The 14,344-nt window shown below is 40.1% G+C and overlaps 1 protein-coding gene and 1 long non-coding RNA gene across 2 annotated transcripts in view; both read left to right on the plus strand.

Annotated features, from left to right (window-relative positions):
• Positions 1-12,642, plus strand: part of CDKAL1 (CDK5 regulatory subunit associated protein 1 like 1) — a 338,480-nt gene extending 325,838 nt beyond the window's left edge. The window contains exon 15 of the mRNA XM_063298967.1: positions 12,154-12,642. Within this exon, the coding sequence (XP_063155037.1) occupies positions 12,154-12,345 (192 nt within the window). The 3' untranslated portion in view covers positions 12,346-12,642. The remainder of the gene's footprint in view (positions 1-12,153) is intronic.
• LOC134494062 (uncharacterized) lies at positions 1,828-2,518 on the plus strand. The gene is made up of 2 exons (XR_010067640.1): positions 1,828-1,972; positions 2,310-2,518. It is a non-coding gene; the product is annotated as an uncharacterized LOC134494062 (long non-coding RNA).
• Positions 12,643-14,344: the final 1,702 nt, after the last annotated feature.

Here is a 14,344-nt window from a genome sequence, read left to right on the forward strand (position 1 = left end):
GTGACCCCATGGACCACAGCACTCCAGGCCTTCCAGTCCTCCACTGTCTCCCGGAGTTTACTCAAATTCATGTTCATTGCATTGGTGATGCTATCTAACCATCTCATCCTCTTCCATCTCCTTCTCCTTTTGCCTTCAGTCTTTCCCAGCATCAGGGTCTTTTCCAGTGAGTCCTCTCTTCACATTAGGTGGCCAAAGTATTTGAGCTTCAGCTTCAGTATCTGTCCTTCCAGTGAACAGTCAGGGTTGATTTCCTTTAGGATTGAACTGATTTGACCTCCTCACAGTCCAAGGGACTATCAAGGGTCTTCTCCAGCACCACAGTTCAAAAGCATCAATTCTTCAGCACTCAGCCTTCCCTATGGTCCAACTCTCACAGCCGTACATCACTACTGGGAAAACCATAGCTTTGATTATACGGATCTTCGTCAGCAAAGTCATGTCTCTGCTTTTTAATATGCTGTCTAGGTTTCCCATAGCTTTCCTCCCAAGGAACAGGCGTCTTTTAATTTCATGGCTGCAGTCACCATCTACAGTGATCTTGGAGCCCAAGGAAATAAAATCTGTCACTGCTTCCATTTCTTCCCCTTCTATTTGCCAGGAAGTGATGGGACCAAATGCCATGATCTTAGTTTTTTTAATGTTGAGTTTCAAGGCAGCTTTTGCACTCTCCTCTTTCACCCTCATCAAGAGACTCTTTAGTTCCTCTTCACTTTCTGCCATTAGGGTGATATCGTCTGCATATCTGAGGCTGTTGATATTTCTTCCGGCAATCTTAATTCCGGCTTGTGATTCATCCAGCCTGGCATTTCTCATTATATACTCTGCATGTAAGTTAAATAAGCAGGGTGACAATATACAGCCTTGTCATACTCCTTTCCCAATTTTGAACCAATTGGTAGTTCTATGTCCAGTTCTAACTGTTGCTTCTTGACCCACATACAGGTTTCTCAGGAGATAGGTACGGTGGTCTGGTACTCCCATCTCTTTAAGAATTTGTCACAGTTTGTTGTGATCCACACAGTCAAAGGCTTTAGCATAGTCAATGAAGCAGAAATACATGTTTTTCTGGAACTCTCTTGCTTTCTCCATGATCCACTGAATGTTGGCAATTTGATCTCTAATTCCTCTGCCTCTTCGAAACCCAGCTTGTACTTCTGGTAGTTCTCGGTTCACATACTGCTGAAGCCTAGCTTGTAGGATTTTAAGCATAACCGTGCTAGCATGTGAAATGAGCGTAATTGTACGGTAGTTTGAACATTCTTTGGCATTGCCCTTCTTTGGAATTGGGACGTAAACTGACCTTTTCCAATCCTTTGGCCACTGTTGAGTTTTCCAAATTGGTTGGCATATTGAGTGCAGCACTTTAATCACATCATCTTTTAGGATTTTAAATAGCTCAGCTGGAATACTGTCATCTCCGCTAGCTTTGTTGTTAGTAATGCTTCCTAAGGCCCACCTAACTTCACTCTCTAGGATGTCTGGCTCAAGGTCAGTGACCACATCATTGTGGTTATCAGGGCCATTAAGATCTTTCTTGTATAGTTCTTCTGTGTATTCTTGCTACCTCTTCTAAATCTCTTCTGCTTCTGTTAGGTCCCTGCCTTTTTTGTCCTTTATCATGCCCATCTTTGCATAAAACATTCCCTTGATATCTCCAATTTTCTTGAAGAGATCTCTAGATATCTTCCCCATTCTATTGTTTTCCTCCATTTCTTTGCATTGTTCATTTAAGAAGACCTTCTTATGTCTCCTTGCTATTCTCTGGAAATCTGCATTCAGTTGGTTATATCTTTCCCTTTCTTCCTTGCTTTTCGCTTTCTTTCTTCTTCTTTGGGATGGTTTTAGTTGCTGCCTCCTGTACAATGTTACGAACTTCCATCCATAGTTCTTCAGGCACTCTGTCTACCAGATCTAATCCCTTAAATCTATTCATCACCTCCATTGTATATTCATAAGGCATATGATTTAGGTCGGGGACACGGTGGCGCTGCAGGTTAAACTGCTGAGCTGCTGAGCTTGCCGATCGGAAGGTCGGTGGTTCGAATTTGCATGTCGGGGTGAGCTCCCGTTGCTAGTCCCAGCTCCTGCCAACCTAGCAGTTCAAAAACATGCAAATGTGAGTAGATTAATAGGTACCACTTCGGCGGACAGGTAACGGCATTCCGTTTAGTCATGCCAGCCACATGACCACGAAAATGTCTACGGACAAACACCGGCTCTTCGGCTTTGAAACGGAGATGAGCACCGCCCCCTAGAGTCAGACACAACTGGACTTAATGTCAAGGGAAACCTTTACTATGATTTAGGTCATACCTGAATGGTCTAGTGGTTTTCCCTACGTTCTTCAATTTAAGCCTAAATTTTGCAATAAGAAGCTCATGATCTGAGCCACAGTCAGCTCCTGGTCTTGTTTTTACTGACTGTATAGAGCTTCTCCATCTTTGGCTGCAGAGTACATAATCAATCTGATTTCGGTATTGACCATCTAGTGATGTCCATGTGTAGAGTCGTCTCTTGTGTTGTTGGAAAAGAGTGTTTGCTACGACCAGCGTGTTCTCTTGACAAAAGTCTATTAGCCTTTGCCCTGCTTCATTTTGTACTCCCAAGGCCAAACTTGTCTGTTATTCCAGTTATTTCTTGACTTCCTACTTTAGCATTCCAATCCCCTATGATGAAAAGGACATCTTTTTTTGGTGTTAGTTCTAGAAGGTGTTGTAGGTCTTCATAGAACTGGTCAACTTCAGCTTCTTCTGCATCAGTGGTTGGGGCATAGACTTGGATTACTGTGATGTTGAATGGTTTGCCTTGGATTTGAACTGAGATCATTCTGTCATTTTTGAGGTTGTATCCCAGTACTGCTCTTCCCACTCTTTTATTGACTATGAGGGCTACTCCATTTCTTTTAAGGGATTCTTGCCCGCAGTAGTAGATATAATGGTCACCTTAATTAAATTTGCCCATACCTGTCCATTTTAGTTCACTGATTCCCAAGATGTCGATGTTCAATCTTGCCATCTCATGTTTGACCACATCCAGCTTACCTTGATTCATAGATCTTACATTCCAAGTTCCTATGCAATATTGTTCTTTACAGCATCAGACTTTCCTTTCACTTCCAGACACATCCACAACTGAGTGTCCCTTCAGCTTTGGCCCAGCCGCTTCACTCTTTCTGGAGCTACTTGTAATTGCCCTCCGCTCTTCCCCAGTAGCATACTGGACACCTTCCGACCTGAGGGGCTCATCTTCCGGCATCATATCTTTTAGCCTTTTGATACCGTCCCTGGGATTTTCTTGGCAAGGGTACTGGAGTGGGTTGCCATTTCCTTCTCCAGTGGACCACATTTTGTCAGAACTTTCCGCCATGATCTGCCTGTCTTGGGTGGCCCTGCATGGCATAGCTCGTGGCTGCATTGAGTTACACAAGTCCCTTCGCCACGACAAGGCAGTGATCCATGAAGGGGCTTCTACCTGGAAGTGCCTGTAATTTTAGCTATTATCACTTGGGGTACTTCATTTTGGATTCTTGGATTGAGCAGGGGGTTGAATTTGATGGCCTAATTGGCCATTCCCATCTCTGTGATTCTATTATTTATATTCCCATATTTTCTTTTCTAACCAAACATTTATAGATATTTTTTTAATTATTTCCAATATTTTGCAAAGAAAATGTCTGCGTTACTTGAGTTATAGTTTCATTAATATAAACAAGAAGAGACAGTGTTAGATCAAAATTTCAAAATTACATTTCAATATTTTCATAATTGTGTTAGGTATTACATAGCAAACAGTATCTACAATATATGTCCTACAGCCTTCCAACAGTCCATGACAGTTTCAGCTACAGTTTTTGTTGGTTTGCTTATTTATAAGGCAGTGATACACACTTTCAGAGATTTTATATACATTGTCGTAATTGGTCTGATTTCATTACTTAGTGGAAATATGTGCCCAGTAATCTAAAGATGTTCCCATGTGTGCATGCATATACAAGTAGTCTTCACTTACTGATGGTAATTGGGACCGGAAACTCTGTCACTAAGCAACACAATCATAAGGTGTGATGTCATGTGATCATGCTGACTTATGACGTCAGTTCCAACAGTCCCAGTTGACGTCGTTGGGCAAATCATTTGTGATGTCAGCATCCCATGGTCACATGAGCACCATTTGAGGCCTCCTGCCAGCTTCCCTATTGACTTTGCTTGTTGGAAGCCAGCAGTGAAGGTCACAAATGGCAATCGTGATTGCGGGATACTGTGAAGTCATAATGGCAAGCCAGTTGCTAAGCACCTGAATCGTGATCACATGATCATGGGGACGCTGTGATGGCTGCAACTTCAAGGACCTGTCATAAGTACCCCTCGTTCAGTGCCATCATAAGTTTGAATGGTTGCTGAACAACTGTACGTTAAGCGAGAACTACCTGTATTACAGTCAGGACCAGAAATATTGGAACAAGGATAACTGTTTTGGCATTTGGCCTCTGTACACCACCACACTGAAGTTGAAAGGAAACACACCCAGATGGAAGTGAAGTCAGGAATCTCAGCTGTAATTCAAGGGGTTTGACAAAAGTAGGGCACTAACCATTCAGGAAGTACAGCCAGTGGCATACACACACCCACTTTGTTGGTGGCTCATAAGTAATAGAACAAACCAATATCATTACAAACATAAGGATCGCCTTTAATACCTGGATGAAAATCCTTCGCAGTCAATGACTGCCTGAAGTCTGGAACCCATGGACATGACCAAATGCTGAGTTTCCACCCTCAAGATGCTTTGCCTTTACTGCAGCTGCCTTCAGCTGCTGCTTGTTTGTGGGTCTTTCTGCCTTCAGTCTTGTCTTCAGTAAGTGAAGAGCATGCTCTGTTGGGTTGAGATCAGGTAACTGGCTTGGCCATTGAAGAACATCCCATTTCTTTGCCTTGAGAAACTCTTGGGTAGCTTTTGCTGTATGTTTTGGGTCATTATCCATCTGCAATATGAAGCGGCGTCCTATCAGTTTGACAGCATTTGGCTGAATCTGAGCAGAAAGTATAGCCCTGTACACTTCAGAATTCATCCTGCTGCTTTTATCAGCAGTCAGGTCATCAAGAAACACCAGTGACCCGGTTCCATTGGCAGCCATACATGCCCATGCCATAACACTGCCTCCACCATGTTTGACAGATGATGTGGTATGCTTTGGATCATGAGCTGTTCCTTTCCTTCTCCATACTTTTCTCTTCCGATCATTCTGGTACCAGTTAATATTGGTTTCATCAGTCCAAAGAATCTTATTCCAGAACTGGGCAGGGTTTTTTAAGTGTTTGCTGTCAAAGTCTAATCTGGCCTTTCTGTTCTTGAGCATTACCAGTGGTTTGCACCTTGTTGTGAAGCCTCTGTATTTACATTCATAAAGCCGTCTCTTGACTATAGATGTTGACAATGACATGTTTACCTCCTCAAGAGCATTCTTGACCTGGCTAGATGTTGTGAAAGGGTTCCTCTTCACCATGAGCAGAATTCTGCGGTCATCCACTTTAGCTGTTTTCTGTGGTCTTCCAGGCCTTTTGCTGTTGACAAGCTTGCCAGTTAATGCCTTCTTTTTCAGGATGTTCCAAACTGTTGTATTGGCCACTCCCAATGTTTTTGCCATCTCTCTGATGGGTTTGTTTTCTCAGCCTAATGATGGCCTCCTTCACTTGCATGGACACCTCTTTGGACCTCATGTTGAGAGTTCCAGTGAAGAGCTACCAAATGCAAATGTAACACTCAGAACCACCTCCAGGCCTTTTATCTGCTTGATTGGTCATGAGGTACCCAGGAAACAGGCCACACCTGGCCATGCAGCTGCTTGTCAGCCATTCGTTCCATTACTTATGAGCCACCAATGGAGGTGTGTGTTTGCCACTGACTGTACTTCCTGAGTGGTTAGTGCCCCACTTTTGTCAAGCCCCTTGAATTACAGCTGAAAGTCCTGACTTTTCTCTTATCTGGGTATGTTTCCTTTCAACTTCAATGTGGTGGTGTACAGAGACCAAATGCCAAAACAGTTATCCTTGTTCCAATATTTCTGGTCCTGACTGTAGATCAAAGTACTTTGCCCATTTCATACAGACCATTCATACAGGGATAGTATAGTATCTTCCTTCCAGCAAAACCAAATAGAAGGCATAAAAACATAACAGTGTGAAGGTTCTTTGTTTACTCATCAGTGTAATCTTATAAAAAAAAGAAAATTCAGGGACAGTGCTTATATGGAAAGTGAGAAGATACAGAGCTTACATGTTTTTGGCATCTGCTATCATACATACATATTTTTTGTGACATTAAGAAGTGGGGTACAAATCCATAAAGCAACATTTATGGATTTGTACCCTACTTCTTAATATCACAAAAAATGTATGTAAGATAGCAGATGCCAAAAATATGTAAGCTCTGTATCTTCTCACTTTCCATACAAGTATTGTCCCTGAATTTTCTTTTTTTTATAAGATTACACTGATGAGTAAACAAAGAACCTTCACACTGTTCTTTATGTGGGCAACATTTGGGTGGGCAATGCTCTCCCTGGTAGAATGGAGCTATCCTAGAACATTAAAGCACTCAAACCATTTGGAAAAAAAATAATTTTAGCTAATACTTAAATAGTAGATTCATGCTCCTTCCTTAGCTGTCGCCATTATCAGTCTCTCTGAACATAATACTATGTTACATACCAGAGTATTAAGCATGTGCAAGCTGGGGAATTCTGGGAGTTGAAGTCCAGATGTCTTAGTTGCTGAGGTTGAGAAACTCTGGTTTAAGGTATTTGAAAGTAAAATAGTGGTTCATTTATTATACATGGATAGGATAGAACGGCCTCCACTAGTACGGAAAAACTTCAGGATAGCAGCCATGTTTCTCTGATCACTGTCACTTCTTTGAGCTGTGCTTTCCTTGAGCCTATACTGTATATTATGAAAGACTATCCCCACAGAATCAAATAATGAAACATATTTATTTCTAACACTGTTTGTTTGTTACAGAAGTTCAATTTTTCACAAAGACCTTTATCTTTTTTGGGGGGGGGGTAATTTATGCTCGAAGGTTTCTCTGAACAAAAGGTGAAGATTTGTAAGCATTTCTGCAGCCCAATTAAAAGCTTGACAATATCATGTCATCTGCATATAAAAGCACAGCTAGGGGGTCTATCTGCCAGTTTAGGAGATGAAAGTCTCCCTTGGTGAAACAGAGGAATCACTGTTCAATCTTGTTTAACTCCTTTCTGAATAACTATAAAACCAAGGAGTTGTCCATAATGGTTTTAGCTAACCTACATAATATGTTTTCATAGAGCTTTTTAGCTTAGTATCAACCAACTCTGATCTATAATACAAGGCTAATTTCAGTACATGTGTATATTTCTTTTCCTTCCACAGCCTATATCTTTTTTGTGTATTGAATTCTCGATCATCAGTTCCAGAAGTTAATACAAACCTGAGTACTTGTTCTTATTTTACATTTTCCCAAATATATAGAAGACGGGTTTTTTCCCCTCAGACATAAGTTACTGTTGTTCTTTAATAATGCCTTGGAAAATACCTAGAGTGTTTTTTTTCCCCAGATCAAAATATTGTTAAATCTGATTTTCTAATCAATCAGTGATATTTTGACAGAACAATAAAATTCATAATCAAAAGAGATGAGAGTGGATTTATTATCATATTAAATGAAAAACTAATACTGGAATCCTGTACATGTCTAAATACAGTACACTTATATTAAAAATAAATACTACTGAATTTTTCCTGGTTAAGTGTGTATATCATTGCGTTCTAAATGGAAGCCTTGATCATGTGAAATTATGAAATTTTACAGTTTAGGGACCCAAATGCATTCACTTAATCTAGACTATAGTGTAAATTGATAAGAGAAATTAATTTTTTTTAAATAGACATCCAAGGAAATAACTGATGCCACAAGTGAATACAACATGGAAGCTTTTCTTCCAAATTTAATCAGTCTACCAAATGAAGTCTCTTATGAGATAGCTTTTGTTGCAAATTAGTAAAATGTTTAATAATTGATACTCTGTAGTTTCCAGTTTATTTCTTCATATAAAGGTTAATTAGCTTTGACTCCAGGAGTGGAATACTTGTAACCAGTTATTAATTTTTCAAGATTCATTAGGCAATTTATTTTAATTACACTCCCCATCATGACACAGAAATAACCATCTATTTATGTAATATTTTATGATGAACTCTAATACATTCTTCTGACTGGTAGATGTAGATATGATCCTGATTATTTCCTTGGACTGTGCACTGTGTTAGGTTCCTTCTCCCTCCCCACTTTTTTGAGTAATTTTCCATAGGTTCTCTGAGTTCCTAGCACTGTAATTAATATTTGCATCATCAGTCATGGTCACCCAGAGGTTTAAAAATGAAGTCTCTGCTGACTTCACGCTCCTACCTTCCACCACTGACTGTAATTACTGTTTTTCTTACCAAATCCTATGCTAAGCATAGTTTTAAAGATGCGGATGGTTTGAGTGGTACTCTCAAGACCTTGATACAGGAAAATACAAGAAATTGATGCAAACAGATGTCAGGGCTGCATCCACCAAGTCTGATGCCATCTCAGAGGAGAACACATAATTGAAACTTGATCATTGCTGCCAGTGTCAGCTTAAGGGTATATGGCATCTGTAAACCACACTGAATGATGACACCATCCCCTGCCAATGCAAAGATTTGCATTTTTAGAATGTTTTGGAAGGAGGGGCAGTGTTGGCACCCCATAAGCTTTAGCACCCTAGGCCAGTACCTACTTGGCCTTAGCCTAAAGCTGGCCATGGTTGCTGCTAATTCATTTTGAGGAAGTTCAGGATTGTGGGGAGCAGGCCCCTGAGCTGGATTTCTGGTGGATCCTCTGCAAATGCTGTAACGTTCAACTAATGTTCTAATATAATGGACTTCTTGTTCTGAAGTCTAACCATGTGGGCTGAATCTATGCGAAAGTACTTTCTTTACTCAGGCTATCACCATTCAGGAAGGAATAAGAGCAACAAAATTGTGGATGCCAAAAATCCATAATCAAATTCCAGCTCAGTTAATGAATCCAACATCCGAAGCTCACAATTAAAGGACTCATAGCTTATGACTGACTAAGATGTTACGATATCCATCCCATGATGTTTTGTTCCAAATGATAGCAGCTCCTCAGATTCTCAAACAGAAATTTTTCCTAGCTCCCTATCTAAGGCTCTTAATTGAAAAAGGAGGAGGAGGAGGAGAAACTGACAAATCACTTCCTTGTTGTGGATATGTCCAAGTAGTCATTAGAAGTGAAGCTTCACTCAAGGGGGACCCTCCCTGTATGGAGCTCCTTGTTTTCTGCTGTTCCTGTTTCTTTTGAATGAGTTAAATCCTTCAGTTGCCGTACTCCAGTTACAGGAGTCACATGTTTCTGTTATACCTATTAAATCATATTTGCCTTCCTATACAAAGAATTCAAATTCATCTTGTTTATTTCCTATACTCAATCATTGTATAGATAGTAGAGGCCATGAACTCATTTTTTTTGCTGATTTAAAAGGCCCCATTACAGCAACATTTTCACTTCCTTCTACATCCTGAAAACCTTTGTCTGAGATTCTTTCTTCAGGGTTCTTGTCTCCAACCTCCAAGGAATTCAGTTTAAATCCTTCCTAATCAAGCTTGCCATTCTTCAGCCAAGCACATTTTTAGCAGTCCTTCCTTGTGAGTTTAGTGATTCTGCTTGGTTTTTTTTTTCTTGATGCAGGCACACTTACAGATAATCTTCTAGTCTTCTATTTTTATTAATGCTGTTCTGAGCCAGGTAGAAATGGCTGTGGAGATTGCTTGCTGTGTCAGATTAGTTGTTATCAGACTATTAAGAAAAGGGCCTGGGGCATAGCAGCCATTTAGCTGGAAGCAGTAGTGGCCCAAGGCTCTTCTATGATTTCACTTTAGTTTTTTTTTATTATTGAATGTATACCCAACCTTTCTCTTCTATAAACCTTTGAGACGTCTTACAGCAGTGAAAAAACAAAACAAAATCAGTACAGAATCAGTACCATTAGAATAACTAGCAGTTTGAAAGCTTGACAAAAGAGATGGCTTTTGCTATTTTCCTAAATTTTGAGGCGGGTATTACCGCCTTGGAGCAGGTGAGCCATATCCTGGGGGCTGTGCAGGAGAAGGCCCCCTTCTGCCTATCAGAGAGTCAAGCTTCTGACAAGAGGGGCATCTTCAAAAGGCTTTTCCTGCTGATCTCAGTAAAGGCTCTTAGAAGAGGAGGCAGCTCCTCAGCCGTTTAGGTCTTTAAAGGTCAATATCAGTAGCTTAAAGTGTGCCCTCTAAGTAAATGGTAGGCATAGCAGATCTTTCAGTTCATCATTTTGTGATCCATATACCTTGTGCCAATTAGCAGCCTGTCTACCACATTTTGCCCCAGTTGTAGTTTCCAGACTCTTTTCAAGGGTATCTCCACATAAAGGTGATTGTGGCCATCTGCCTGTCCTCCAGATTGCATCACTATCATAGCCTGTCCAGCAAGGCAGGCACCACTCTACTGGTGCCAGAGTCTAGGTGAGGTATTACACTTTGTCTTCTGTTAATGCTGCACAACTGCTACACTGCTGTTTTTACCTGTCATGTTTGGTGGTGGACAGCAACAGAAAAGCATAACCTGTGAGCTGCAATTGCTGCTGGTCCTGTAGAGCTATTGCCAATGCTGCTGCTATCAAAGAAAAATACCTTTGCACTGTCCACTTTGCTTTGACAGCCTGCTTCTACCCTGTTTGAGCTAGGTCTGCTACTGTTCTGTAATTGTCCCGGCTTAATGGTATCTCTGTACGTGACTTATTTTCAAGAGGACATAGTTTGGTAGAGATCTGGTATGATGCAACTGCACATGCAGCACCCTAACAGTTCTTCCTGCTGGAAATTATAGATGAGATTTATTCTTCTGTCTTCTCCTGTGATTGAACCAGTAGAGGGAACTTACAAGGCAGACTTTCATTCAGGAAAAATAACCTCTAAAGTAGATGAAAGGATGAATGCAATGAATGATGAATCCTGAAAAAAGAGAGGGGGAAATCAAAATGGAACAGTTGCCATGTCTGGGCTGTAGGCTGTTCAAGAGATACGGAGAATATCTGCAGAGCAGAGGCTGGTACTGAATTGTACAACCAGCAGAATTCACATAAAATAGCTTAGCTGGGATATGGAAAGCAAAACCATGTAGTAGCTAAGGCTGACAAGGGGCCAGATTAAGTAAAAGGAATCCATCCAAGGAAGGATCGAAAACAACGTAAGGCATTGATGGGCAGACAGACAACTAAATGTTTAGGCATCATAGGAAGATCAGATGGACTCGCAAACAAAAGGAAACATAAATCAGATTGAGATTGCACGAAACTCAGATCTCACGGAGAGCCATTTATAGTCTGGTCAATCCAATAAGGAACGGACTGAAATTTAACCAGGAGGGGTTTGTTGCTAAAATGTTATCAAAGCTCAGGTCCGTATCAGATGAAGCAACATTGCATTTTGAGCACCTCATCCACATCACTTTCTTTCTGAAAATATGCACAAGTATCCAATAGCATACTTTTAAAATTCAGGTACAAGGAAATTACAACCAGCCTTAGCTTCCCAATGTATGTGCTTCATATACATAGTGAATAAATACACCAACGATCATCACATTGTTGTTCTTAATCCAATCAATAAAATGAATGTTTCAGTGAAGCTGCCTCCTGAGAGAGAGGGAGAAAGAGCTGTGAAGAGAATATTGGGACACTGCTGAGTTGGCATACTGTGGGACAGAAATAATGATCAGACTTAGTCGTGCTGTACTGTGTGAGTGACAGCAGTGCTGCTGATTCACTGTAACATTGACGGTCTGGTAATGACTCTAAAAACAAATGAATGGGCATGATTTAAAACAGTGGGATTGTAGTCTCAAATTGTTGATAGCTTTATTGTTTTAGCAGTTAATGTCTTTGAAGAGATTAACCAAGTTCTTCCACTTACAGGAAGATGAAAGAATTAGCTTATTGAGATTTAATGTAAAATGTTCTTTGTATTTGATATATGCCAAAATGTTCTCTGCAGTTATTCTCAATTTAATTTCTGCATTTCTCCACAGGAGTTCAGACATGCACTGGAGAGTGATTCAGAATCAAAAGCCCGTCCATCTGTTGAGAAGCAAAACGTACCATTGAGCCACAGGATGGTGATGCAGTTGCCTTGGCAACATGAGGGAAAACTGCTGAAGATGCTGTCACTAAGTGTGGCTCTTCTAGCAGTTCTTATTGCCTTTTACTATGGAGACATTTAAATAGAAAACTGTGCTGAATGGTTATTCCATTAAGAGATAACAGCTTGCCTGTTGAGAACTTCCAAATCTAATGTTTGATAATCAGAATCTGTATAAAGCTTTCCTGCACTGGTGGAAATTCTTTGGCTTTTTTATTTAAATCAAGATTTCAACATCTCCATTTTTAATTAAAAATTGCTTCATTTTCATAAGCAGATGAAGGTTTTTAGTTTGCTACTACAATATATTTCTTAAACAACAGCTAATTCCTTTTTATGGTATTCACCTGAAGCCTTATTAAAAACAATCCTTAAAGCACCTTGAGTCACTCTTTGTTCAGTAATGAAAATACTCAGTTCAGAATTGTCAGGCCACTAAACTAAGTTGTACCTAATCATTATAATCATAATGTTTTGCTTTTCCCACTGAGTGTTCTTCATCTTCTATGATCAATACATTGTCAATTCATACATGCTTCCTAAAGCAAAAACATAATCTCATTTACTCCAGATTATACAAATTCCCAGACAATAAAACATTCTGGATTTGACGCAGTAGAAGGCTTCCTTACCATAAGAAAATTCCCCTCTTCCTCCTAGAGCCATGGAAGAGCAATGTTATCATCTTCTTTTATGGTCCAACACATCTGAAAAGCTTCAAAGCATTACTTCGAAGAATGTACCACTGTGTTGTGTAGCTCACCGTATCGACAAGCATCCCATGACCTCTCTCCACTTTTGTGGCCCTCCCCAGATATTCTACAGTTGCAACCCACTGCAAGTTCGGTGGAAAGGCCAGTTTCTGCAAGGAAGGCCAACATTCTGAGTTCTATATTGAGCAGACTTTATGGTCCCTGAAGTTTTACAGGAACTGGCCCTTTGAGGAAGCTCAGCAACCATAGAGTGTTTTCAGGTCAGAAGCCAGAGTGTCTGCTTTTACTTACCTGCTGAGATTATTTTGTGATGACACAGCCTTTCAGAACATTTGGCAGTAAGTCAGAGCAGACAAGTGGGGAGGATGGAAATTTTAAACTATTCTCTCTAGGAAACTACTAGTGTGAGATCATGCCTAGCCTAAACTTGAGAAGAGGTTCACTAAAAGACAGTAATGGGGACCCAGTAATTCTAACTCTCTTTATTCAGTCTATTCTTTGTTTTTGTGAGATTCTATACCAATACATTCCATACTGAATTATCTAAAATTGCAGAAAATAAAAAATATCCTCCATGACCATAAAAGAGACCTCTAATAAGAATAAAAGGAAGGGCCAAATTAATTTGCCCTTCAAATGTAAATGATGAAATCTTATTCTGCTTTAAAATTACTAAATCTGTTTTATTTACATTTTATGTATATAACTAAGGACATTTAAAGTCATACTTTAGGATTAAATCAGTTTGAGTTCTGTTTATCTATCACATAGCAACCTGTGTGTTGTGTGCCTTCTGAGAAGAGCTCAGCCACCGCTGTCACATTTCTGCCTATAGATTTTAGGACATCTGATAGTTCCTCTTTGTCTTGCTCCCCAGTCCATCCTCCTTTATGGAAAGCTGAAGTGATATTTGAATAACAGCAAGTAATATTTAAAGTGGCAGCAACTGGCAATTCTGACATTGAGCTTAGATGTAGCCACTACCCAGAATTCCTCTGTCCTGTTTGAGAAGCAATTACAATTTCACAGGTTGGAATTAAAATTCCCTGCAGTATGCAACAGAGTAACAAACTGTCAAAGTGATTTCAAGCTGCTAATCTCTCACTGTGGTATGAGTGAAAATAGAATTTCTCATATCCCGTGTATAGAGCTGGCAACTTCAAAAGCTCCAGATTCCTTCTACTTTGGAATACATGTGGGAAGCCAGCATGGTCTGCCCACACACACGATGTTCCTAGTATGTGGTGCTCTATTTTTAGCCTACAGACTTAAAAAAAAAAGTGTCATAATGCCTGTTAATTTAAGATGTCACCAAGACCAACAGACCAACTCTTACACTGGAGAATAGGATATTCTCTGGTATGCTAA

The sequence above is a fragment of the Candoia aspera genome, chromosome 3, assembly GCF_035149785.1.
Source record: "Candoia aspera isolate rCanAsp1 chromosome 3, rCanAsp1.hap2, whole genome shotgun sequence".
In the NCBI taxonomy this organism is placed as follows: Eukaryota; Metazoa; Chordata; class Lepidosauria; order Squamata; family Boidae; genus Candoia; species Candoia aspera.